This window comes from Trichosurus vulpecula, chromosome 2 (assembly GCF_011100635.1).
Source record: "Trichosurus vulpecula isolate mTriVul1 chromosome 2, mTriVul1.pri, whole genome shotgun sequence".
In the NCBI taxonomy this organism is placed as follows: Eukaryota; Metazoa; Chordata; class Mammalia; order Diprotodontia; family Phalangeridae; genus Trichosurus; species Trichosurus vulpecula.
The window spans coordinates 118,183,975-118,211,915 of NC_050574.1; the positions used below are offsets into that span (position 1 = coordinate 118,183,975).

Here is a 27,941-nt window from a genome sequence, read left to right on the forward strand (position 1 = left end):
GGGCGGGGCTTAGCTGCAATTGTCCTTCCGGGGTGGCGAGCCTCGCCCGGCCCTTTTCCTTCCGGGTTCGGGGCGAGCGTGTTGCCTTCGCCTCCGGTCCAGCCCCCCCTCCCTTGTCCGCTGGCGGCCACTGCCACCGCCACCGCCACCGCCACCGCCGACGGGATGAGTTTCCTGAAGAGCTTCCCTCCGCCCAGCCCAGAAGACGGGCTTCGGCAGCAGCAGCCCGACACCGAAGCGGTGCTGGACGGCAAGGGCCTGGGCACCGGCACCCTCTACATCGCCGAGAGGTAGTAGCGCCGGCTTCAGGGGATGAGCGCGGGCGCGGCGCACCTAAGCGCTCCCCCCTAACTCCCGCCCCGTGCGTGGGCGCGCTCTTGCTGCCGGGGAGGCGGGGGAGGCAGGGGAGGAGGAGGAGACGGGACGCACGCATGCGCGCGTGTGCGGGTGTCCGGCGGCGGAGCTTCCTCGCGGCCGTCCGGGGGCCGTTGGGACCGCGCTCTGGGTTCTTTGGGGAGCGTCTCCCCAAGCCGTACAGCGGCTCACGGCCCGAGGCGTACAGCCGCCGTGCTGGTGGTGCGGGGGGGGGGGGGGAGTGACGCGCACCTCGCGCTGTAGATGACCCCCAGTCCACCTCGCGTGTTTGCACCTGACGTGCATGCCCTCTGCCCGGTTAGACCGAGCTCCTCGAGAGCGGGGCCCGACTTGAGCGTTCCTTTGTTTCCCCAGCGCTTGGCACAGTGCCCGGCACGTAGTAGATGGGGAATGAAGGTTTGTTGACCGACCGATAGACTCACTGCCTGTCGAGGCCTCTCATTCCAACGTAGTACGGATCCGTTAGGAAGCCCGTCGTTTGGAACTTAGTTTGCCCCTCCTGGTGCCCCCGGGGCCAAGCAGAAAGAGGCCTCGAACAGTGTGGGCCGCGCATCCCTTTGGCAGGCAGGCAGGCTGGGGAAGCCCGTGGGCCTCTTCTCGGAGCGATGTTTATAAATTCGTAAAAATAAAGTCGTTAGTAAGGGCTCGATGTGTGCGGGGCGCTGCCTGCCGGGAGCTTACAATCTAAGGGAGCGGACAGCGACCTAACAACTGCTCACAAACAAACCATCCACGGGGTCAATTCGTAGTAATCCCGGAGGGATGCCCTTGCCGCATGGGGACTGGGGAAAACTATTTGGAGAAGGTAGGAGAAATCCTGCCAGCTCAAAAAGTAAAATTCCCTCGGTTCAAAACCTTGAGATTTTGAGGAAACCAGAACCTAGCGAGGGACAGACACCCAGAGTCGACTAACAAGGTGGGAAGGGTTGGGAATGGAGTTTTCTTTGCGTAGGACTGCAAAGGAAACCAATTATATTGAAATACAGTTACCAGTAGTTACGCAACCAAGCCAAAACACGTGATCTAAAGCCGTTTCTAGGGGATAGTCCTTCGTGTAGTTGAAGATTGTGGTCCTGTGGATCAGCGAGTCCGCATGCATTTATTGAGCAGTTCATTTATGTGCTGGACGTTCAAACAAAGGTGAAATAGCCCTGTCCTTAGGAAGCCTACATTCTAAAGGCAGAGATAGTGCCTCACAGAAGATTTCTTGTGAAGCCAACCATCCCCAGGCCCTTCAACCATTCCTTATGATGTTGTTTTGAGTGCCTTTCCCCTTAAATGTGCTAGTGAAAATTTTCCTCCTAATTAGTAAGCATTTATTAAACGAAGCACCTACCAAGTGCCAGGCACTGTGCTAAGTGCTGGGGATAGAAAGAATGGCCCTTGAGAAGTAGACAATCTAGTAAGAAACTGAGGTGGACAGAAGTTAAGTGACATGTAGCTATTAAATGGTTAAAACTAATTTTGAACTCAGGTTTTTTTGACTTCAGGTCCAGTGCACTGTGCACTGTGCCATCTAGCTGCCTCTGAAGTGTGCCATTCAGAACACATTGCTGTAATAGGAGTTTCAACCAGTAAACATCCTTTTAAAACCTTTAACCTTAATAAGCATTACTCCAGATACATCTCCCAACTTCTACTCTTTCCCCCCTCCCCCTCCTCCATTTAAGGAAGGTGCCCAGACCAGTCATCTCATCATTTTCCACCTGACTGTACTCCTTTGGACTTCTCCATTATCCCCTCCCCGTCTCCCCTCCAGCTTTCTCATATATGTTGTCTTCCTTCTTTAGACTTGTAGGCTGCTTTAGGGCAGGGACTGTTTTTCATATTTGTATCCCATGTACTACCACAATGCGTGGCACGTAGTGGGTGATTAATAAATGTTTATTGATTGACTTACTCTGATTTCTCCCATCCTTCCTTCCACCTTTCTGCCAAAGTTCATTCTCTTGCCTGTCTTTCAAGGTTCTTAAAATCTGGCACCACCCTGTCTTTCCAACCTTATCCTGCTACACTACAGCTCTATTTTCCAGCCTTTATAATGTTCTCTGTGCCTGAAATATCTTCTCTCCTCTTCACCTTTAGATTTTCTGCCCATCTTTTCAGACCAACTCAAAATTCTACTTTCTTCATGAAGTCATCTTTGAGTCTCCCAGTCAAGAATAACTTCCTTCCATATAGTACTGTTTTTATGCTTGTGCAATTCCCATGTGTATTTTATGATATAGTTTACCTGTGCATGTGCCTTATCTTTAGAGTAGATGTTAAGCTCTATGAGGGCATGAGGGAAAGATTAGGAGTTTAGTTTTGGACATGTTAAATTTAATGTGTCTGCTGGACCTCCAGTTGGAGATGGGAGCCCAGAGGTCTGCAGAGAGGTTAGCCCTGGACAAATAGATCTGAGAGTCATCTGGATAGAGATGATTGAAACCATAGGCGCTGAGGAGATCACCAAGTGAACCCTCTGTTTCTTTAACATGGAAGCTGCTAAATCTTGTGTGATTCTAACTGTGGCTCCATGATAATTGTTTCCTTCCAGCTTCTTGCAGTACTTTCCACTTAACCCGGTAGCTCTGGAATTTTTGGCAGTGATTCCTGGAGGTTTTCATTTGGGGATCTCTTTCAGGAGGTGATTGGTGGATTCTATTTTACCCCCTGGTTCTAGAATATCGGGACAGTTTTCCTTGATAATTTCTTAAAATATGATGTCTAGGCTCTTTTTGTTCATGGCTTTCAACTAGTCCAGTAAATCTTAAATTATCTCTTTTCATTCTATTTCTGAGGTCAGTAGTTTTTCCAGTGGGATAGCTCACATTTTCTTCTATTTTTTCACTCTTTTGACTTTGTTTTATTGTTTCTTGAAGTCTCATGGAGTCATTAGCTTCCACTTGCCCAATTCTAATTGTTAAGGAATTGTTTTCTTCACTGAGTTTTTCTACCTCCTTTTCCGTTTGGCCAATTCTACTTTTTAAGGAGTTCTTTTCTTCATTGAATTTTTGTGCCTCTTTCACCATTAGGCCAGTTCTGATTTTTTAAAGTGTTGTTTTCTTCAGTATTTTTTGTCCTTTTTTCTTTTTTTACCAAGCTATTAATTTTCTTCATAATTTTTTATATCACTTTCATTTCTTTTCCCAGTTTTTCCTCAATTACTTTCTTTAACTCTTCCAAGAATTCTTGCTGGCCTTGGGTCCAATTAGCATTTTTCCTTGCAGCTTTGCTTATAGCTGTTTTCACATTGTTGTCTTCTGAGTGTATGTCTTGGTCTTCCCTGCCACATGGCAGCTTTTTATGGTCAAGTACTTTTGTTGTTGTGTTGTTTGCTCATTTTCCCAGCCTATTTCTTCAATTTGAATTTTATGTTAAAGTTGGGCTCTGCTCCCCTGGGGGTAGAGAGGTACTGTGCCAAGCTTCAGGCTTTTTTATGCTTCTATTTTTGAACCTAGTTCTGGAGACTGCAATTTTTTTAGTGCTTCCAAGGTGGTGTTATAATGGAAGAGGTATGTCCCTGCCTTTCTGGTCTGTGCTGTGATCTTTATGGAGGAAGGTTTCCTGTTCCCCTGAAGCCACAAGTACTAATGCTCCTGTTGGCCCTAACTGTGACCAGAGCCCCTGCTCCCTTGTGCCCCACCACAAGCACTCCTCTCCACTCTGAAACTGGAACCCAGAACTGGTTATGGCTAATAGTGGTGCCGATCAGTGCTAGCTGCACCCAGCGCCAGCAGAGGCTCCCCTGTCATCTCCTTCTGACCAGTTGTCCGATTCTCTTACCAGTTTTGGACCAAGAGCTCCTGAAGCTGCTGCTGCTGTTGGTGCGAGCACCGGCTGGTACTCCCGCTGCGCTCCTGGTCTCTGTCCGCTACTAAACTCTCTTCCTCACCTCCTAAGTAGTCTCAGCCTGGAGAAAATGTCTCCTGACGTTTTGTTGGCTCTGCCACGCCAAAATTTGATTTGAGGAGTTCTGCTTCCTGGCCTGTTCTGTCATATTAGAAGAATCTAGGGAAATAGTTCTTGAATAAAGGATAGCAATCAAAAAGAGAATATAGCCAGTTTTGTCAACATAAAATATAAAAACTTTTGCTTGAAAAAAATCAGTGAAGACAGAAGTGAGCAGGTAGAGTGGGAAAACAGTTGCATCAGATATTTTGGTGTTCAGAATAGAGTGCTCATGGACATAAATACAGTAGACCAATAGCCATTTTCCAAGGGTCAAAGGAAATGAACTGTCTGCAAAAGAAGATTTGCCAACTGATTGACCACATGAGAACACGCTCAAAATCACTAATGGTAGGAAACAGACGCGATGTGCTTCCGCGTTGGATGATCCAAAGACATCTCAGACTCAGCGTGTCCAATATTAAACCCTCCTCCCTTCCACGCTTCTCCACTTCTGTCAAAGGCATCAACATCCTTAGTGTCTCAGGTTTGTGATCTTGTCATGATCCTTAACTCCTCTCACTCCTTCACCCCTCGTAGTCATTTGACTAATCTTGCCTTTTCTACCTCCGCAGCATGGTTTGTATTTGATGACCCCTAGTCCACTTCCAGAGCTGCCACTTTAGGGCAAGCCCTTGTCACCTTTCTCGCCTGTCTCTATGTCTGTCCGAGATTTAATCAACTCCCACGGCTTCCTATTGCCTCTAGGAAAAAATATCAGCTCTATTTAGATCATAAAGCCTTTTGTAATACAGATTAAACATACTGTTTTCCACTTTCTTTTTTTTGTTCGCATTTCCTTTTACAAAATGACCGATATGGAAATGTCTTATATAATTGCACATGTATAACTGTTTCCCGTCTCAGGGAAGAGGAAAAGGGAAGGAAAAGAGGGATAGCATTTACATTTCAAAACTTAAAAAAAATGAATGTTAAAAATTGTTTTAACATGTAATTGAGGGAGAAAATAAAATATTATCTTTTTTAAAAAGCTTCATAGTCTGGTTGTAATTCGTATTTCTAGGCCAATTCAACATTATTGCCCTCATATTCTCCTATCTCTGAGTTCTTTATATTAGCTCTCCCACATGTCTGCAGAGCTCTTCCTCCTTACCTTTCCCTCATTGTTCTTTGCTTCCTTTAAGACATAGCTCAAGCAACATTTTCTGTATTAAGTCTTTGAGCTTAATAAATGCTTATTGATTGACTAATTCTCTGCTAATGGCCTCCCTCCCAAGCCACCTTATATTTACTTTGCGTATATTTGTATTTGTTGTATATTTACATATAATTTCCTCACATATTAGAATATAAGTTCTTTATAAGTAAGAGTCGTTTAATTCTTTACACTTGTATCCCCAGCTGACGCATAGTAGATACTTTTTGGTTGATTGATTGGCATGAAAAAAAACTTAATTTCTATCTCACAATTTACTTTCATTCAAGCAAATTGGTAAAGATGACAAAAGGTGGTACAGTCGTGGTTGGAGGGGCTGTGGAAAAGCATGCTCACTGATGCTTCACTGGTAGAATTGTGAAATGCTCCAGCTCCTCTGGATTTCAGTTTGGAATTCTGAAAGAAATGTGACCAAACTCTCCTTACCTTTTGACTCTGCTGCTCTACTAATGGTCATGTTGCGCTGCCACCCCTCCCCGCCAATCTGTCAAAGACATAAGCGGAGGTGCAATATATATCAAATATTTCTAGTAGCAGTCTTTGTAGTAGCAAAAAACTGCAAAGTGGGTGCTCATCAATGCAGAATAGCTGAAAAACTCTGGCATGTAAATATAAATGAAATGTGATTCATAAATAGCAGATAGGAGGAATCCAGCGAAACGTAGGAAAGCGTGTACGAGAGCACTTTACACAATGACAGTTACAGTGCAAATGAAAAAATAACTAAAAAGAAGTTGAACTCTGAGTAATGGAGGAACTAATGAGAGTCCCAGAGAAGAACTAATGGAAATTCTTTGCTGCCTTAGATCAGAGAAATGGGGGACCACTAGGACTGAGAGTTGACAGACACTGTCTCTGTTTGGATGTGTTTGCTTCAGTCCTTTAAAGAAAGGATGGTTCAATTTGGAGATGGTATGGGAAATGACTAGTGTTAATTGCTTATATATTTATCTTAATGACATTAAATATTTCCATCCTATAATATATGTTGTTCATTTTAAATTACTTGCAAAAATGAATATGAAGGCCTTCTATGAAATGTTTTGTGGTGGTATTGTATATCCTCTGTCAGCAGTAAGGGAGAAGCCTCAGAGCTGCAAATATGTGGCTTTTAAAAATAAGGACAGAATTTGATGGACACTCTGTGGTAACATTTTGTCCACCACTGGGCTGGCATTTATAACAGAGAAAATTTTGTGGTCTTGGATGTTTGAAATTCTCTTGACAACCCATATTTGGTATTTTGTTCATTGTACTATAACACAGCCAGAGAATTTTTGAGGTGGGAAGAAGTAAATTTATTTGTTTTAAAAGAATGTAGTTAGAATAGGGGATTGATGGTTATTGCAGTTCTCTGAGAATTTATTAAAACCAGTTTTTCGTATACAGAAGAAAGTGGATGGTAAGGGAGCGCATGATGCAAAATCTGATTATTGCTATACTGCTGTGGCTTTACAAAAAGCGTGGGTTATGTGTTGTGGAAAGTCAAGTTTTCCAGACAGTCTCTGTTTCATTCCATGAAACACAGAAACTTTTCCCAAATAACATTCTCCTGATGATTATCTTCATGTAAGCATTAGTTGTTATGTTATGGTCTGTGATGTTGTATTATGGTTGCATTATGGTATATAGTTATTTCTTCAGGCCTAAAAGTGTATCGGGCTATGGGATAGTGTATTAAAGTCTTTGAGTTCTCATGCCTTCTTGTTTTTAGATCAGTGCCTGTGGTTCTCTGGATTCTGTCAGTGTGCATCTCATCTCATTATGCTCAAGGTGCCACTGTTAATCTACTGTGGACTTGGAGAACAGACACTGTCTGTTAGCTTTGTTCATAAAATGAGTGGTTCATGAGCTTTGGTGAGTGTACATGGTGACATTTGTTTCAGCTGCCCAGGCTTTTTGCTCCCTTGTTTCAAGTTATTGTCTGTCTGATAGACGAGGTTGCCAGTTAGCTGGATCCAAATAGATAAGGTTATAGTTCTCTATCATTACTGTCATCAACATCATCATCTTAGGTGGGGGGTTTGGAGGGAAGGGAAGGCTACCAAAAGCTAATCTGATCCAACCCCCTGCCCACATCATGGATCCTGCCCACAGTGCTCATCAGTGTCTGTTTAAAGAGTCCTTGTAATGGGTAACTCAGTACCTTCGGAGGGCCCCCTTTCCATTTGTTAAAATTGAATACCTTTCGCATCACTCCCATTTACTACTATACCCCTTGCCTTCTCAGGGAGCTTATGTCCATGCATTTGGCCCAGGCATGAGCACTGAATATCCCTCCAATTACTCCACTTTAATCCTTGGCTACCTTTTTGCCAGTTATTTTGCTGGCATAGTTGGTCTCTGGTCATGTGGTGAGAGCAGAGGATAACAGGTGGACAGCTAGAGTATCCCACTTGTACCCTCATGATGTCAGGAGAAAGTGAGGAAGGCATCCAGGACATTGGGTGGACTTGCTGTAGTGAATTTATGAGAGGACATGGACGAAAGATGGGCAGGTAAAGATGAGTTGTGATTGGCATCTTTGGAGGGAACTTCCAAATCGGTGAGGTCAACAGATCTGTTGGCATATTGTTCTAGTAAAATAATTGCAGTTGAGCTTTTGAGGTTTCTCTGCTTTAGCTTCATATATCACCTAGATGGAACTGAGCCCTTTCTCATCTGGAGTTTCCCCCTATAGCTGTAGAACAAAGTTTGATTGAGCATGTTTTTCATTAACTGTGAATAGGTGCTTTTCTGATGAGGGCAGCGGCGTGACACTGTAGTATTCTTTGCCTCCAATAAAATCGTCCTTTCTGGCCTCATCATAATGTGAGATGAGCCCTGGGTTTGCAAAAGCTAAACTAGTAGAGCACAAGCCTTGGCATATTCTACCAAGGTGGAAAAATTTCCTCTACTGGCACAGGAGTGGACTTTGTTGTCTGAATGCTATCTCAGGAGAAGCCCATTGCCAGGTTAGTCAGAGGGTGTTGAATTTTTTGGCTGCAACTGTCCTCGGATTGTACCCACCCCTACACCATATGCATGCCCTACGCTATCTACTCGGCTATCTACTTGTTTCTCCATCTCCTTGCTTCCCCCGAACCTCTTTTCTGATATATTTCATTCCTGCCTACTTCCTTTCTGTTGCTTCCATCTACTGTTTAATTCCTTTTCAACTGTGTCCTTCTAAGACTGCCTTGCCTAACATGGTCTAGTCTTTCTCCTTTTCAGACTGTTGGTACTCTCTTAATGGCTTGCCTCTTCTAAACTTTCTTAATACAAACATATCCCAAGACTTATTCAATCCTTTTTTCTTTTCTCTCTCTTTGTCCAGTCTTGTCCTTAAATGTCCCAGCTACTCTTGGGCCTGCAGCTTCAGCTTCTCCTAGCGCCTCCAAGGGGTTGCTTTCATCTTCAGACCTTTATTTGGCCCAAAACATCTCCTGAGCTCTAGTTCTGTATCTCAGGCTTTTGACCATTTCCTTCTGTGGTATCTCAGTGGCAGTGCTAAAAGGTGCTGATGGAGGGGAGTAGTGATAGGAATAATGTGCCCCTGGGCCTCATTGGTTCATGATTCATTCCTAACACACCTTAGGTTGCTCACCACTGGTGGAATGTGTGGTGTCTAATCTGCAGCACACTTAGCCAGGTGTGGTAGAAAGAACGCTGAAGGAGAAGCTAAAAAACCTGGTTCCAAGTCTAAGGTTTGTTCCTTCTTATTGAAGTACTGTACCCAAGCAATTTAATCTTTTTAAATCTCAGTTTCTCCACTTACAATGCACATGGTAGAGAGAAGAGATAAAGAGAGAGCGCTTCCACAGTGCACCTCAGGATTGTCATGAGGAAACCTTGTTATGAACTGACATGTGCCTATATAAATGTGAATTCTCTCTAGCGTGATGTTTTTACGTAGCTAATTCATGCATAATGTAAGTGGACCATTGCCCAGAACTCCCCGTCTCCTGGGGGTGTGGCCCCACCTCCTCCACAGAGTGGCACCCTTGCAGGGAGCTTCACCTGTGCTGCTGCTGCCACCTCTTGTGAGGAGCCAGAGCTAAGCCCAGCCACTGCCTGGCAGGAAGTCGAATTTGTGTGATGAGAATTTATGTAAACTGAGAACTGTCTGTATATTAAAAATAAACATACTGGTAGTGTCTTGAGGGAAAAAAAGATAGAAATATTTTTATGATTCAGTCTTAAAATGAGCTGTTCATTTGCAAATGGTATTGAGGCAGATTTTTAAAAATAATTAATTTATTTTTAGTTTTCAACATTCACTTCCATAGGATTTTGAGTTTTAAATTTTCTCCCCCTCTCCTCCCCCCTCCCCAGGATGGTGTGGAATCTGATATAGACTCTACTTATACATTCATATTAAACATATTTTCACATTAGCCATGATGCAGAAAAGAATTAGAACTAATGGCAGAAACAAAACAAAACAACAGAAGAAAAGAAGAGCAAATAATATGCTTTCATCTGCATTCAGACTCCAGGGTTCTTTGGATGTGGAGAGCATTTTTCGTCTTGAGTCTTTTAGAACTGTCTTGGATCCTTGAATTGCTGAGAAGAGTTATCAAAGTCATTTATTGCACAGTGTGGCTGTTAATGTGTGCAGTATTCTCCTGGTTCTGCTCCCTTCACTCAGCATCCTTCATAGAAGTCTTTCCAGGTTTTTCTGAGGTCTCCCTGCTCATTGTTTCTATAGCACAATAGTATTCCATTATATTCATATACCACAACTTGTCCAATTGATGTACATCCCAATGTACATTTCCAATTCTCAGCCACCACAAAAAGAGATGCTACAAATATTTTTGTACATGTGGATCCTTTCCCATTTTTATGATCTCTTTGAGATACAGCCCTAAAAGTGGTATTACTGGGTCAAGGGTATATGCACAGTTTTATAACCCTTTGGGCATAGTTCCAGATTGCTCTCCAGAATGGGTGGATCAGTTCACAGCTCCACCAACAATGCATTAGTATTCTAATTTTCCCACATCTCCAACATTTATCATTTTCCTGTTTTGTCACATTAGCCAATCTGATAGGTGTGATGTGGTACGTCAGAGTTGTTTTGATGTGCATTTTTTCTAATCAATAGTGATTTAGAGCACTTTTTTATATGACTATAGATAGCTTTAATTTCTTCCTCTGAAAAACTGCCTGTTTACATCCTTCGACCTTTTATCAATTGGGGAGTGACTTGTATTCCTATAAATTCAACTCCGTTCTCTATATTTTTTAGAAACGAGGCCTTTATCAGAGACATTTGTTGTAAAAATTGTTTCCTAGCATTCTACTTCCCTTCTAATCTTGGTTGCATTGGCTTTGTGCAAAAATTTTTCAATTTAATGTAATTAGAATCATCCATTTTGCATTTCATAATGTTCTCTATCTCTTGTTTGGTCTTCCCTTCTCCAGGGATCTGACGGGTGAACTTCCTTGCTTTCCTAGTTTGCTTATAGTATCAGCTTTTTTATCTAAATCATGTACCCAATTTGACTTGGTTTTTGGGTGTAAGATGTTGGTCTGTGCCTAGTTTCTGCCATACTATTTTCCAGTTTTCCCAGCAGTTTTTGTTAAATGTTTTTGTTCTTATCCCAGGGCAGATTCTTAATATGATACATTAAACTAGACTTCTTATTTGTAGTTTGCCAACAGAAATTACTTTATATTAATAATATAGTCATATTATTAAAAAAAAATTTTTTTCCTCCCAGGTCTATTTAGCTAAACTGGTCTTTATCACACCCTTCTTGGGGAATGGGGAAAGGAATGACAAGGATCTGGTTGTGAGAAAAAAGAATGGTGAAATTGAAGCATTATTCAGTGATAAAAATCACAAAAAAATACTCTGAACCTTGCTCTTACTATGCAAATACTAGCATCAATATGACTTAGAAATGTAGAATTTCGTGTTTTAACTTCTGTCAGAAACAAAACTGGGAAAAGGAATAGGTTTCAAAGAAAAGCAGACCCGAAATAATTATATACCTGCTGCCAAATTTCATTTTTAAGTAATTGTTTTGAAGGCATATGTGTGATATTTACATGAAAACATAACATTTTAATAAACTTTGATATGTTAAATTAGTACAAGTTCTATAACTAACTTGCTTAACTATATTTTTCAGCCGCCTGTCCTGGTTAGATGGCTCTGGAATAGGATTTTCGCTGGACTATCCCACCATTAGTTTACATGCTGTCTCCAGGGACCTAAATGCCTATCCACAAGAGCACTTGTATGTTATGGTGAATGCTCGATTTGGAGGTAAGAGTATGACTTCCTTAATCTTATCCCCCTTTCTCAGCAAAATTATGTTATGAAAGATAATCTAATGTTATTGAGAGATGGTAGCATTCCTTTGAAGGCTCTTAATTTGGATTTTAGGACAAAGAACTTAGATCAGATCTCCTTCAAATGAAATTGCGTTGAAATCCTCAGTGCAAAAAAATCAACATTTTTAAGACTTTTGAATTAATAGTTGGTTGCCCCACTTATTTTTAATACTCTTTTCCATTTAGTTGAACATCTATACAACAGAAGTTGGAAGTCCCTTTGGAGTTCTTTGTCAGGGGCTTGAATTCTATTTCATCATGTGGAATGGGAATTTTACATTTTAGCACATTATTTAAGAAGGGTGATTGTTACATTCCTTGTCTTTCCCTGCCCCTTGTTTTCTGGGCACTTACCACTTAGAATTCTTTAATTATAGAATGACTCTTTGTCTCTTTTGTTCAGCTTTGCCCTACTTTTGTTAGAAGTGCTGATTACGCATACTTAAAGATTTAGGTCACAGCCCTTTCTTTTCCAGGTGATTAAGGAAGAATTTTTATTGGGGTTAGGATTAATTCAACAATGATTATGCCTATTAAATCAATTTTCCCTCCAGTTTCTATAGAGGAAGTATTTGACAATGTCCATATGGATGTCTCTTGTTTCTTCAGTTGCCATTTTAAAATTGAATTCATTTAATTTCTCCTGGATTTCTAAATGATTATTTTAAATTCATTCATAGCACCAAAGTAATTTATTTTTTGTTATGGGTTCTTAAATTTTGACTGTTGTAGATCCTCCAAAGATTAGAGGCACCGAATGAAAAAATATGACTGTTAACTACTCAAGTGTAGGACCTTAGGCACAAAACCAAAATTCCATTTCATTCTTCAGCTGTGTTTTGATTGAAGAGAGTTGTATATTGCATTTGATTTGATGTTAGTGTTCATTCAGTAAATGTAACATCTGTACTGTGTAAGACAGAATGCTTTAGAAGCTATTGGGATTCAAATAGCAATAAAATAATCTCTAGTTTTGTCTGTTATAGGACATAAGAGAAATATATGTACAAGTAATTGTGTAAGCTTAGAATAGTAGGGCTGAGAAGGACCCTTATAGCTCCTAGAAGATAGTATGTTGTGGGCGCTGTAAGAGAGTGAAAAACATGATAATAGAAGTTCAGAGGCGAGAGATTGTTTTTGGCCTGAAGGATGAAGGAAGACAGCTAAGGAGGTGGCTTTGGAACTGGACATTGAAAGATGATTGGGAGACAAGAGCATTTCATTTGGATAGAATGGCAGAATGATGGTCGCTGATGCTTATAATACTTCCGTACAGGATGGGGAGTATGGGAAGTGCAGGGCATAGTCAGAGAACACTGAATTTGGCTGTGGTGTAGGGCGTGTGTGTATGTGTGTGTGTGTGTATAAAATAATCTTGAATTTTTTTCAGTATTTGCTGGGAAACAAAATTTTACAAAAACTATTCTCTAGAGCAGTGATTTCAGAAGAAAACTTTCCAGCTTATAGAGGTAGAAATGTGTTGGGTTGCCAGGTTAGAATTCATTAACAACTTTATTCCCTGAATCTAGCAGCGAGCATCCTCTTCCTACGTTGTGAGTCTTGACACTGCTGCCGTTTTCTGTGTTCAGTTGGTAAAAGATTTATACCTTTGTTTAAAACATTACTTGATTTCTACCTTCCCTCAACATTTCTGACTCTTTAAATAAAAGTCATCTCTCCCTTTGTGAATTGCTAAGATTGACCATGTAGACCCTATTGCTTTTCATCCAGATTGGATGAATAACTTAAAATAGCATTTTGAAATACTTTGTTATATCTTTTCCCCTCCCTTCTCCGTGCCTAATACCTGAAAGTGCTGCATAAATTTTCTCTGACCTCTTGAATAGGAACTTGGAGTTGTATTCAACCTTAAACGTGTGTTATTAGTCTAGATGTACAATCTTTTTAAAAAGCCCTTTTTAGAAGCTGAGGTAATTATGATTTATTTCTTGAGGCAAAAATAAGTAGATTTTAATTTTATTTGTAGTATATTATTGGGAAGTAGCAGTACTGACTTTGCTTCTCTAATGGTGTTATTTCTGTAGGCTTTCTGATTAGCTTGTTATATTCCAGTCTTTTTGAGAAATTAGTCAGCCTCCTTTTGGCATATTTACCTTTCCCATGATTCTTCATGGGCCTCTTTCCATTAATTCTCATCAGCCCTCTGTCCCACAGTTCACCTGCATCATACCGTGTTTATTGACCACATGCTAGCTGTTGAAGCAATGACTAACTTTGTGTCCATTAAGAAAGGTAGTAGAACATATTACGAACAAAAGGCAACATAAAGCTGTTGCTAAGTGGTTTTCAGTGCAGTTTTTACATTTTGACCCCAAAATGCTTCATAGTTGATTTAATAAAAGTAGATTTATAATATTTAGACATCTCCTTAAATTTCCTTTGGTATAGTTTCAGTAGTCCAGTTAAAAACAAGATGGTATAATGTAAAAAAATCTCTCTCTCTCCCCTCCCCATTACCCTTAGAGGAAGAACCAAAAGAACTAAAAGAAACTCCAGTGGCAGAAGGGGAAGAAGATGAGGACAGTGATGAAGATATTGAACCAATTGCTGAGTTCAGATTTGTACCGAGTGACAAGTCAGCATGTGAGTATTCTCCTGTTCACTGGTTTTTCTTTCATTGAGTAAAAGCTTATAGCCTACGTGAGTGTTTATTCTCAATTTCAGTATCTTTGATAATACAGTAATACAAGGTTGGAGCAGTGGGGTATTTGGGGGAGGCGGGGCGGAGAGGAAATGCTAGATTAGGAGTCAGAAGACCTGGGGTTGGATTTTTGGCTCTGTCACTTTTACTTCCCATGTGACCTTGAGCTAGTCATCTGTCAGATGAAGAGGTAAGAGGGTTGTGCTAAATGATTTTTAAAATCTTAAAAGTTCTGAATCCTGTGGTCAGTGAACACTGAGGGATATTTGTTTTCAGAAAATACATTTAATTACCAATTGTCCAGCATATCAGAGAAGTACATAGTTCTGGTCATTTTTCCCCAATGTTCTATTAAAAAAAAGTTTTATGTTGCCTTTAGTTATTCCGTACTCAGTTCTTTATTGTGTACTCGTTGAATCCTTCCTTGTAACAAAGGAAAAAAGCTAATGATTGAGCAGTCTAGCGTTAGTCTAACAGTGTATATACCACATTCCACATCCATAATCCTCCCTTTCCTTTGAGGGGAGGAAGGTTTGTTTCCTGATGTGTTTCAGGACAGATTGTTCATTACAGTTCATCATTTTCCCACGGCACAGTAGCATTCCATTACATGTTTACATACCACGGTTTTGTCAGCCATGTATTAAATCACTGGGCACACATTTTGTTTGTAGCATTTCGCTTTACCCAAAAGAATATTGCTGTGAATATTTTGTAGGATAGTATTTTGTCCTGTACATTGGATCTTTCTTTTCTGTCACTGACTTTTTTGTGGGTCAGGGCGTTAGAGCAGGTAATAGCCATCCAGTAGGAGGAGGACTGAATCAGAAGGTATGAACAGTTTAGTAACTTTTCTTACGTAATACTCAATTGTTTCAAGAGCAATTGGGCCAATTCACAGCCTTTCCAGTCCCACAACTTATTTGTAAGATGAGGGGAGATGAATTCTGAGGTCCCTTCCAGCCCTAAATCTGTATTCATATAGTCTGTATTCATCATAATCTCATTAGGCTCATTTTTCTTGTTGACTGAAGAAAAGATGGTTTATTTATTTATTGTTCAGTGGAAGCGTTGTTTGCTGCAATGTGTGAATGTCAAGCTTTACATCCAGATCCTGAGGATGAAGATTCAGATGATTATGATGGAGAAGAATATGATGTGGAAGCACACGGTTAGTGAAATGTTGTGCTTCAGTTTTGATTCAACCTATCTGTTGTGGCAGAGGTTTATAATCCTTTATGGGTATGTGTGTTATGTGGTACAGTGTTGGTATTTGTTTTATTTGTCTACATATAGAAAGATGAATGTCACAGTTTATTCCTTTTATCTTTTGAATAAGCAAACACATGCAAAATATCACATACTTAGGCCACAGCATGTGAGAAAAAGGTATCAGTAGAATAAAAACAAGGCATGAAAAAGGAACCTGGGATGATGTCTTATTCTCCTAAGACTGAGTCCTGTTTTTTACCCACTTTAACGGATCATTTCCACTTTTCAAAAAACTCTTCTTTGTCATTTCTGTAGGATAGACCCTGACTATGAGATGTTGTTCGCTGACCTAGGACAGTCAGTATCCTGAAAGAACTGTCCTGGTCCCAATTGGTCTTGTGTGCACACACATAATTTACTTGTATGTATGTTAATGTTTCCTTTCCTTTACATACTGTGTCATATCTGACACAAACCCCTCTTCTGGGATTTTGCCTCTCATGGCTAAACATTTACTTACTTCTTGTATAAAGCATTTTCCTTTGTTCATATAGCATTCTTCACCCTCTAAAGCTTTTGGTCCTTTTGGGAAGGATTACTGCATACTGGGGTGTATGCCTGTTGGATTTATTTCTCCACTGCCCTCCTGCTTGAGTTTTGAGTTCTGGAGCCAGAATTTAATTGTATTTTCTTTTAAGCAGCAACATGTTAACATGGATTTTTTTTTCTAAGTGTTATGCCATAACTTGAAGTAATAATAGCTAGCATTTGCATAATGCTCTAAGATTTGCAAAGTACTTTGTTATCTCATTTGGTTTTTTAAAAATTTGTACATTCAGAACAAGGACAGGGGGATATTCCTACATTTTACACCTACGAAGAAGGATTGTCTCATTTAACTGCAGAAGGACAAGCTACTCTGGAGCGATTGGAAGGAATGCTTGCTCAGTCTGTGAGCAGCCAATATAACATGGCTGGAGTAAGGACAGAAGACTCAATTAGGGATTATGAAGGTGAGTCTTTTCCAGAACTTTTATATTAGGCCTGAACAATAACATCAGATATTCAGTCTTTTCTTCATGGGTTTCTAGTTTTAGAACTGGCAGGGGCCTTAGAAGGCCAGCTAGTCCAGTCTCCTCGTCTTAGGGATGAGTAAACTGAGGCCCACTGAAGAGAAATTGACCTGCCGAAGGTCACATAGGTAGTAAATCACTCTTCGGTGGGGATTTGAATCCAGGCCTTGGGACTCCAAATTCAGTATCCGTTGTACCACTCTGCTTCTGGTACATGCCACCTAAGTCCTTTTGGATGCTTTCCACAAAGCTGACAGTTTAAAAACTTTGACCAAAGTATGGTGGTTGCTCATAGGGAGTGAAAGTTGTATAATTCTAATGCTGAAACTGGTAGAGATTGGGAGAGCAGGGTTTGCTGACTGCTAGACACTTAAGACATTGCAAAATTGACATTAAATTCTGCTAATTCATTTCTGGGCAAGAATTCTGAGCAGGCAGGAATTAATCTTCTGGAGGAAGGCACTAGTAGCCAGGGAATCAGAAAAAGCCTCCTGGAAAAAGTGGGATTTCAGCTGAGCCTTGTAGGACTCTAGGAAGCCTAGGAAGAGCCTAGGAAGAACTTAGGAGTGGTGAGGAACTATTCTAGGACACCTTTGAGGAAGCTAGGTGAGAGGTAGTGCGGGCCTAAGCTAGGGTGGCAGCCGTTTGAGTGGAGAGAAGAGGACAGCCGGGAGAGGTTGTGAAACAGTGGGTTTGTGGGGTAAGGGTCAGTCTCAGGATGTAAACCTTTGGGTCTGAGAGGATAGGTAGTATCCTTGACAGTAATGGGAAAGTTTGGAATGGGGGAAGCTTTAGAGGAAATGATAATGAATTCTGTTTTGGATATGTTCATGAGGGACATTGAGTTCTAGATGTCCAAACAGTTGGTGATGAGGGACTGGAACTCAGGAGAGAAACTAGGGAAGGATATATAACTCTGGGAATTATTTGCATAGAGACAGTCATTAAATCCAAGGGAGCAGAAGAGGGGAGCAGATAGAGAATAAAGGAATGGAGAGAAAAGCCAGGACAGAGCCTTGAGGGCACCCATGATTTGTGAGCATGACCTGGATGAAGAAGCAGCAAAGGAGACTTAGGAGGAGTGGTCAGACAGGTAGGAGGAGAACCAGAGAACAGTGTCCCAAAAGCTTGAAGAACAAGCGCATGATCAGCAGCTTCCAAAGCTGCAGAGAGGTCAGCAGGAATAGAGGTGGAGAGAAGACCAGGGAAATGTATAATTCAGAGATCACAGGTCACTTTGGCAAGGGTCAGTTTCAGTTGAATGATGAGTCAGAAGGTAGAGTGGGAGAAGGGAAAATGGGAGCACCTCATGTCTATCATTTCCTAAGGAGTATGACTGAGGATGAGAGAAGAATGGTCAGGTTGAGAGCATTTTAAAACTGGAGGAAACATCGTACGTAGAGGCAGCAGGGAAGGCACCAGTGGATAGGGGGAAATCACAAAAGAGAGCATGAGTGGGATCATAGTGGGAAAAGATTAGACCCTTGTAGCACTCCACACTTCATTTTTAAACAGTCTTTTATCTAAACTTGAATTTCCCCTCTAGGGGGGAAAGGTAAGTGTTACTGCACCTTAGCTTTTGAAAAAGGATTTGAATGGGGGGGGGGAAATGGGGCTTCAGAATACAATTCTGTTCCTGTAATGATCTTTCATTCCATGTTTATATGCCTAGGTGGTTATTACCTAGAAATTCTCTCCCATTTTCAGAGTTAATTGTATAAGTTACAGAATGACGTGACTCTGTCTCTCTCCCCGCGCCCCCTCTCTCCTCCTCACCAAACCTTAAACCCATTTCACTCTGGAGCTCACAAATTGGACCACAATAGGTGGTCTAATTAAAGGGGTCATCCTTTGGCTCACTTTTTTTTTTTTATTAGATTTTTTATTTTTAATTTACAACACTGAGTTCTACATAATTTTGAGTTCCAAGTTTTCTCCCCTCCCCCCCAGATGGCATGGAATCTGATATATCTTCTACGTATAACACACTAGTCAAATTGTGAAGAAGAATTATGACCAATGGAATGAATTATGAGAAAGGAAACAGAACCAAAAAAACCCACCAAAGCAAAAACAAAAAACAAAAGAGAAAAAAAAAGGGGAAGAAAAAAAGGCAAGCATAAAGTGTGCCTCAATCTGCATTCAGACTCCATAGTTCTTTCTCTGGATGTAGATAGCACTCTCCATCCTGAGTCCTTTGGAGTTGTCTTGAGAGGAGCAAAGTCTATCAGGGTTAGTCGTCACAGAATCCCTGTGTCTGTGGGTGTGTATAATGTTCTCCTGGTTCTGATGCGCTTGTTCAGCCATTACCCAATTGATGGGCATCCCCTTGATTTCCAATTCTTTGCTACCACAAAAAGAGCCGCTATAAATATTTTTGTACATATGGGTCCTTTTCCCGCTTGTGTGATGTCTTTGGGATATAACCCTAGAAGTGGTATTGCTGGGTCAAAGGGTATGAACATTTGTATAGCCCTTTGGGCATAGTTCCAAGTTGCTCTCCAGAATGGCTGGATCAGCTCACAACTCCATGAGCAATGTAACAATGTTCCAATTTTCCCACATCCTCTCCAGCATTTATCATTTTCTTGTTTTGTTATTTTAGCCAATCTGACAGGAGAGATGTGGTACCTAAGAGTTGTTTTGATTTGCATTTCTCTAATCAGTAGTGATCCAGAGCATTTTTTCATATGCCTGTAGATGTTCTATTTTAAATCATTTCCAGCTTCTTGCCATCAGAGGATGCCAGCTCTTTTTCTGTCATAATGTAACTTACTCTGAACAAAAGTATTCACAATTCACAGAATTTTAAAGTTAGAAGGGCAGCCATACAGCCACAACCATATCTGAAAAGGACTTTCCGTGATACATAGTTGACAATTGGTCATCCAGCCTCTGCTTGAAGACCTCCAGTGATGGAGAAACTCACCACTCCTAAAACAGCTCATCCTTCTTTTAGATATTTCTAATTGTTAAGAAATCATTATCTGACAGCCAGCTTAAATTGCCGTTTCCAGCTCTTGTTTCTGGTTCTTTCCTCTATGGTCAGACAGAACAAGTTCCCTCCCTCTTCCACATGACAACCCTGAAGATATTTTGAAGACATTTATAGACATTTATTCAGTGTGTCCCTGAGTTTTCTTCAGGTTAAACATTTTTGCTTTTGCAGCTGATCTTTACAGAATAAATATGGATTCTGATCTTTCACCATCCTAGCTGCCTTTCTCTGTACAATCCCTACCGTAGCATCATTCTTCCAGAACTAAACACAGCGTTCCCCCTCGATGCACTGCTGTGTCACTCTCAGTGAAGCTACAGCTGACACATAACACTGCTGGCAGTCTGCAAAGACTCCCCACCCCTCTTTACATCTTCTTCAGACAGACTGCTGACTTAGCTCTGCAATTTCCATCTTGTGGAGTTAATTTTTTGGACCTACATGTAAAATTGTACACTTAGCCTTACTGCATTCCATCTGCTTCATTTTAGCCCAGTGCTCTCTCTTTTTGGATCCCTGCTCTGTCCACTACCGAGTTAGCTATCCCTTTATGTCACGTTCAGATTCATAAGTATACCCTCTTCCTACCTACGATGCAGATACCGTTATGTTACTGATAAAAATGTTAAACAGCTCAAGGCTAAGCACTCCACTAGAAACCTGGATTACCTAACAAGTTAATAACTAACCACTCTTTGAATCCAACTATTCAACCATTTCTTAATCCATCTAATTGTATAACTGTCCAGTAATCTCTAAATTTTTTTGATTTTACTTAAAAGGGGTTTTATTTACTCCAGTAAAAAAAAGTTGAACAAATACTCTCCCAATAGATGCAAATTCATTTTTAAATTGCTTACTTGTTACCACCGTGCTAAATATTATGCATTTTATAAAAAATAGACATTTTAAAGGGTCAGAGAAAATATTTGTGATTCCACTTAATTGGGCCCATGTAAACTGTAGTGCATTGAAATACAGGATGAAAGTGCCACTGTCGTTCTCCCTCCAATTATGTAATTCCCACTCTGCTCGTTGGAGACTTCACATACTACTGTGATAAAGTACCATCCAAATGAGGGTGCCATTTTCACTGTGTATATTAAATATGGATAAAGCTTATTTTTAGATAAATATAAATTATAGTTATATTTCCTTCTGCCTTAGTATATCATCATGCACCCCACTTTTGAGACCACTGGTATATTCCACATCTTTCTCACAAGAATAGTATGAGATACTTTGCCAAATATTTGCTAAATTTAGTTAAACTATATCTATGGCATTCCTTTGACCTACCAGTATAGTAACCCTGTCAGTAAAAGAAATAAGATTAGTCTTTCTTAATCTGTTTTTGATGTGGCCACAGTGGCATTTTGTGAACACTGCTTCCTTTTTCTAAATATTCACTAAACAGTTTGAAATAGTTTTGTCTTACTCTTGGCTTTCTGCTTTCTCTCCAAGATGGGATGGAGATAGACACCGCACCAACTGTCGCTGGACAGTTTGAGGATGCAGATGTGGATCATTGAAGATTACTCATGCTGAGATTAGGTGAGTGAGGGGTTTGTTTTCTTACTTGGCCTTGAATATGAAGCTTCATTAATAATATGAAACGTTAAATTTTACTTTTCATGATCTGGTTAAGATACTCATTTGTACATCATTTATTCAGCAAACATTAGGCATCTTCTGTATGCAGAGAACATTATCGATTTATTAGTTAGCTAGCAGTAGGCTAGCACTAACCAATAAATTGGGTCAGCGACCAAAAGACCCAGAGGTGGGGTTCGCTGGCCCTAATGCAGTTTTGGGAAGTACACAGTTGGGTAGGTTGGAAAGACAATTCAATTAGTTACGGGTAGACAGCATGCTAGGGGTGAGGACAACATGATTGGTTACATCAGGAAGAGTGGGGCTAGTACCCGCTCCTGTCTGACATAAAGGAATGCTTGATGGATGTATTGAACCCATCTGCATCCTGAGGACATTGTTAGTGGACCATGAATAGCAGACTCCCTGGCTCCTAGGAGGGTTTCTTAGGACATAGAACCCTCCTTAATTATACAAGGAAGGGCAGTGGTCAAAATAGATTAGAAATTCTGGAGATTGACAGTGAGTAATACTTGAATGTTTTAAATATTTGTGATTTCATCAGTATGGGTATTCCATCAATATTCTACAATACAATCCACAACCCTTTGGTACCTTAATGAAAAAAGTTTTTTTGAATTGTTATGGCCACAAAATTTGTCTTCTGGATACGGTCCTAAATCTCTAAGGGGATTCTTAGAAGAATGGGTGACTCTCAGGGTCTTTTGACAGGCTCTCATTCATGTCCTTTCTAGATCGCTGTAGAAATTGCCAGAGTTTGGCATAATGAGAACCCAGGTCCACAAAATAATATAGTGAAAGAAAATTATTGGACTTAGAATCTGGAAACCTGGGTTCAAATTCCTGCCTTGGACACTTATTGTAAGCAAGTCACTTTATCTCTCAGAGCCTATTTCCTCATCTACTGATTGGGGAAAATAATACTTGTAACAATCCCAGGGTTATTGTGAGAAAGGTACTTTGCAAATCTATGCAATGTCAGCTGTGTTAATAAACTGGAAAAACATGTGTTATCTGTGTTTGTCTCAGCCACTCATTTAAGTGCATGTTGTCTCTCCAAAAGAATGTAATTGATTTGAGGGAGAGGTACTGCTGAATTTTTTGTCTTCATTCCCAAGCCCTAGCAGAGTGCCCAGTACACAAGAGGTACTTAATAAATGCTGGTTTGCTTGTTTATGGTGCTCTGATTACATTGATTGTCACAAAATGTCAGTCTTGGAAGAGAATCCTATCTAGCCCTCCCCCTGTCTGAGTGAAAAGCCCTTCTACATCACACCAACTGTCTCTGAAGATTTCCATGGAGGGATACTCATTAACCCTCTAGGCAGCCTCTGCTCTCCCTTTAAGACGTTTTTCCTTCTGTCAGCATTAAATTTCTAGTGTACTTTTTGGTTGTGTTGCTCCTAGTGCTATTAGTCTCTAGAACCAAGCAGAGCAAGACTGATCCCACTTCTACATGACAGTCCTTTAGATACCTCAGAACAGCTGTCATGTCCTCTCTAAGTCCTTCACACTAAACATCCCTGGGCTTGAATTAGAGGCCGTCCAGCAACCTGCTTGCCTTTCCCTGGACACTTCAGCTTATTAATGTCCGTCCTAAATATGGTAGGTTGAACCGATGATCCCTAGTGTTCCAGATGTAATCTGACTAGGGGAGAGTAGAGAGGTACCAGAACCTCAACAGATCAAGTCACTGTGCCTCTGTACATCTTAAGATCACAATTATTTGGATGGATATCCCAGAGAATTGGTCCTTTAGGACATACCTCTTGGACAGATACTGCAGATAAGAAAGAGGTGGGCCCAGAATTGAATAGGAGGAAGAAAACAGGCTGGATTGCCTTTGGGAAATTGCACAGTGTTTTTAACAAGCCCATGCTTTTCCCTGAAACAAAGGACCATCTTATTAACATCAGTATTCTTCCAGTTATCCTCAGTGCCTAAGAGTCTTGGAATACCACAATTTCTGAAGAATTAAAAGTTTAGATCACCCACAGGGCAATGGAGAAGGTACAGGGTAAGTTTAAGTGGGTTGCAACATACTATCAATGAAGAATTGTACAGAAACAGCTGTGTAAAGTTTATCACCAGATGTATGACCTAAAAAGGAAGTGGGCTAGTCATCTAATGAGAGCAAGGAAGAGATGAATAATTCATGGGTTCCTTTGTCTCCCCACAACATCACAAGTGGTCCACATTGGGTGACCATCCTGTAGAGGATTTATGGATAAGAAGAACCTAAATCCTTAAATATGTCATATCCCCTTAGTCTATTTATTGATTCCTTAGGGATAAGGACTGTGGGGGTGGGGTGGTTGTTTTGTTTTTTCATCTTCCTAGCACTAAATATAGGACCTGAGCTTAAAGGAACTGTGATGTTGTAAATACAGGGCATCTCTCTATACCAAGATCATAGATTCATTGAGTAATTGGAGTAGTTTTAGACTGTTTCCCTAGGTGCATTACTCTGCATTTACCTGCAATTAAGTTTATCTCCCAGTTTTCTGACCACTGACTGATAAATAAATGCTTCTGATTGTTGACATTAATTTCATGACTTTTGGGGGAAATTTATCCTTGAACTCACAATTAGAACTGTCCAAAAGAGGAATGGACCATCTCAAGAGGTAGTAAGTTGTCCATCATTGGAGGCAGCATGCCCATTTGTCTCAGATGTCATAGAAGGAGTTTTAGAATAAGTGAACCCTAAAGTTCTGCCCCCTGTTTCTCCTCCTCCCATAATCAATCAATCCCTCCCCCCCCCTTAATTCACTCCTTTTGAGATATCTAGTCCCCCACTTCTCCACTCCTCTTCCTCCTAGCCTTTGTTCTGGAGGTGGATCATCATCCAGCCTCTACACCCAGGTCTTCTGTATTGTTCTTAGATCAGCTTTGAACTCTCACTTGAAACAAGATTTCATATAGCTATTTATTGTTTTCTTATTTCTAGTCAGACTTTATAGCATTCAGATGAAACTCCTACAATTATACCCACTGAGTCATGTTTTCTTGTCAGGGAAGCACATTTTTAGATCTCATTAGATTTCTTTCTTCATGCAGAAAATAAGAAAAGAACTTTGAGAGTACTGTGATCTCTAACCTTCATTTGCCAGGATCACAGAACATAGCCTGCTCGTTACCTAGGTGAGATGTTCCTGGTTAGAATCTGGTTAGAGACCATGTAATGACAAAGTAATTATATCATCACACAGCTTCCTAACGAGAAAATTATCTACTTTTCTATTTTCTTCATAGCAGAGAACAGGAGACATTGTGTTAGTAAAAACTGAACATTTTAAAATTGGTGACTGACATTGAAAATTCCCAGAATTGCGCAAAACTTTTAAGTGGTTATTTTTAAAACATGTTATTAAAATAAACAAGGAATCACTTTGTGTTTAAAATGGCCATGCCAACACTGATTTTTCTCACTAAAAGATACTATAAATTAGCTGTTTTAAAAACCACTGACTTCTTTTTCAGATTCCACATATTACTGAAGGAGGGAATTTTCTATCTTTCCACAGTGGAGAGGCAGGAGAAGAAACATCTTTTTCCCTTCTGCAAAAACGACCTAAACCAGTTCTTTCTTCAGACAGACTTATACTGAGGCCATATGGATCACCACCAGCAGAAGCTTACAGTCTTTATTAACACAAGTGGCTGAATTCACCCAAGAGGATATTTGTAGCTTATTGACTCAAGAATCCCATGCCCAGTGGCAGTCATCTAGGCCTATAAGCCCTCCTCTCACAGTATTCATCTTCCGTAAGACAGGAGGCCCACATGGTGCAGGGTTATGGAAAAGAATAGGATGTGGGAGGATGTGCAACCAGGAATATGCCATATACGCATGTATGTATATCCACACACACGTATATGTATGTACACATCCACGCGTGTGTCCACATGTGTATAGCAGCACTGACTCCTTGAGAAGAGGAGATTGAGAAGTCTCAGAGGCTTGTCTCTGCTCTTTTGTATTCTGGATCAATCAGGTAACTACCCATAGGGAATATCAAAGCCTGATTAGCTTATTCCTACTTCTGTGAGTAGCCTAATTAACTCTTTTACCATGTCCCACCGACCTCCGTTAACATAAGCTGGGAGCTTCTGACAAGCTTTTGCTATTTTTGCAGTTCACTTTAGTCTGAAAAATGGATTTTTTAATTCCAGTCTGTTGTGACAAATTGGCCTCAAAAGCTATTCTAGATTCCTCTGAAGATTTAGAGAGTCTGGGATGAGTTCCTTAAAATACTGAAGATGAGAATCCTTTTGTCTTTGTTACAGCTAAATAAATAAAATTAGGTTTTATATGTTACTCTGTGGTGTCTCTTCATACTGTTTTTTTTAACTTTTTGCTATATGTAGTGTTTTATTTAATTGACAGTATATATCTGATATATATCCTTTTGTAATACAACCCTACAAAGAAACAGTGGAAATTCTCAATTTTGAGCTTTGTTTGCTTGCACCTCTAACCACTTGTCTTAAAAAATATACTAGAGCCGTGTTTGAAGAGATTTTCACATCTCCCCCTTAAAGTAGGAGAGACTGTCAAATAACAGTCATCCATTATCACAAGTTCCCACTGACAAGTGGGTGTCAATTTATGATTAAAGATTAAGAATTTAAAATAATTTTGACACTCCAATACTCTGAGGAAATCCAGAATATTTACCAGTCCATCAAATGTTACTAGATTTCTCTCATTCCACAAGTACATAAATACTAAAATACTTAGCCAACTATTGTTTTCCTTTGGTTTTCTCACATCACTGTCACTTCCATTACTTCCCAACAGAGCCCCCAACAGATTCTTTGTAACTATGAATTAAGAAGAAAAGCAACACAAATTGACCAAATGCCTGTGATTTTGTTACTTGTCCAGTGTGCCTTTCCCCACCCCCAGACCTCTCACAACAAAGAAAAACAGTTACAACAAAAAAAATAGAACTTCTGTTAGTGTTGTTCCCTGTCACTATCAGTGGCCTGTTTCCTATCTCCACATAAGGGAAAGTATTTCATCATCTGCCCTCTAAAGTCTGAATTGTTGCCTTTTTGTGTGTCTTCATTTACATTATTCAGTCCAATCCAGCAAACGTTGATTAAGTGCCTGCTGTGGCTCCTGTGCTGAACTAGGGATTCTCTGAAGGTGAAGAGAAGTGGAAAGACATCAGCATGAGGTGGAGTGCCTACTTCAGTGGCACTTTAGGCCAGAACATAGAGATCTTGAAAGGTAGTAGTAGCATGCAATAAGTCTGAAAAGATAGACTGGAGCCAGATTGGGAAGAGTTAGTATTTTATCATAGAAGCATTTAGAAATAACTGAAGATTTTTGAATAGGTGATTTGTGTTTTAGGAAGATTATTTTAGCCCCATGTCAAGAGTGGTTTGAAGAGGAGAGAAACTGGGCACTTGGAGTTGAAATAGGAGGCTCTTGCAGTAATCTAGGCAAGAGATAATATCTTGACCTAGATTGGTTGCCTTCTTAGTACAGAGATGAGAACAAGATGTGAGGTGCTGTGGAGGGAGAATTGACAAGATTTTGGCCAATGACTGGATATGGGAAGTGAGGGAGAAGGACTGCTATTTATGTCTGAATTTGACACCTCTCACATAATAGGTACTTGGTACATAACAGGTACTTAATATGTGATTGATTTGCGTAGAGACAAGTGAACCCAGGAGAAGTTAATGAGATTCCCAAAAGAATATATAGAATAGAGGACTTTAAGATAGTTTTGGGGGACACCCACTGTTAGTAGGTAGATGGCTCCAACAGGTATGATGAGAATGGTGACAAGAAAACCTGGAAAGAATCTAAAAGGGTCAAGAAGGATGAGAACTGAGAATAGAACTTCCTACTAGAGTTGGCAATTGCTCATTAATAACCTTGGAGAGAGGTTACTGGAGAGAGCAGTTTGAATTGAGTGGTGGGGTTAGAAACGAGACTGAAAGGGATTTTGAAGTAAGTAGTAGACAAGAAAACAGAAGCAACAGGTATAAGTTGCTTTTTCTCACAAATTGGCATTGGAAAAGAAAGATGCAAGATAACTTGGGAAGGAATGATAGGATCAAGTGAAGGATTTATAAGCATGAGGGAAAACTGGCCATGTTTGTAAGCCTTAGGGCAAGAACCTATCTACTGGGTACTTCCTTTTTCCTCCATCTTGGAGCCTGAGAGGCCTGGTGGAAACAGGGCTTCTAGAACAGCAAAATATCTGGAAGACACTGGTCCAAGGCCATTTTTGCTGGCTACAAGCGAGGCCTACGAAACCAGAGGGAACATACAGCTCTTCTGAAAATTAAAGGAGTCTATGCTCGGGATGAAACTGAATTCTATTTGGGCAAGAGATATGCTTATGTATACAAAGCCAAAAACAACACAGTGACTCATGGTGGGAAACCAAACAGAGCAAGACTTATCTGGGGAAAAGTTACTCGGGCTCATAGAAATAGTGGAATGGTTCAAGCCAAATTCAGAAGCAATCTTCCTGCCAAGGCCATTGGACACAGGATCTGAGTGATGTACTATCCCTCAAGGATCTAGAATATAAAAACTGATTA

General features: G+C 40.5%; 1 protein-coding gene and 1 pseudogene across 2 annotated transcripts; both read left to right on the forward strand.

Annotated features, from left to right (window-relative positions):
* The first annotated feature begins 54 nt into the window (after positions 1-54).
* CLNS1A (chloride nucleotide-sensitive channel 1A) lies at positions 55-25,692 on the forward strand. 2 transcript variants are annotated; one of them, XM_036746797.1, is made up of 7 exons: positions 55-290; positions 11,608-11,744; positions 14,297-14,416; positions 15,538-15,645; positions 16,526-16,699; positions 21,222-21,311; positions 24,899-25,692. In XM_036746797.1, the coding sequence occupies exons 1-6, from the start codon at positions 166-168 to the stop codon at positions 21,287-21,289; spliced, it is 732 nt and encodes a 243-aa protein (XP_036602692.1). In that variant the 5' UTR covers positions 55-165; the 3' UTR covers positions 21,290-21,311; positions 24,899-25,692. The 2 variants fall into 2 exon arrangements, with proteins under 2 accessions (XP_036602692.1, XP_036602691.1); XM_036746796.1 differs by having other exon boundaries at positions 66-290; positions 24,855-25,692.
* On the forward strand, positions 23,373-27,924 carry LOC118836721 (annotated as a pseudogene).
* Positions 27,925-27,941: the final 17 nt, after the last annotated feature.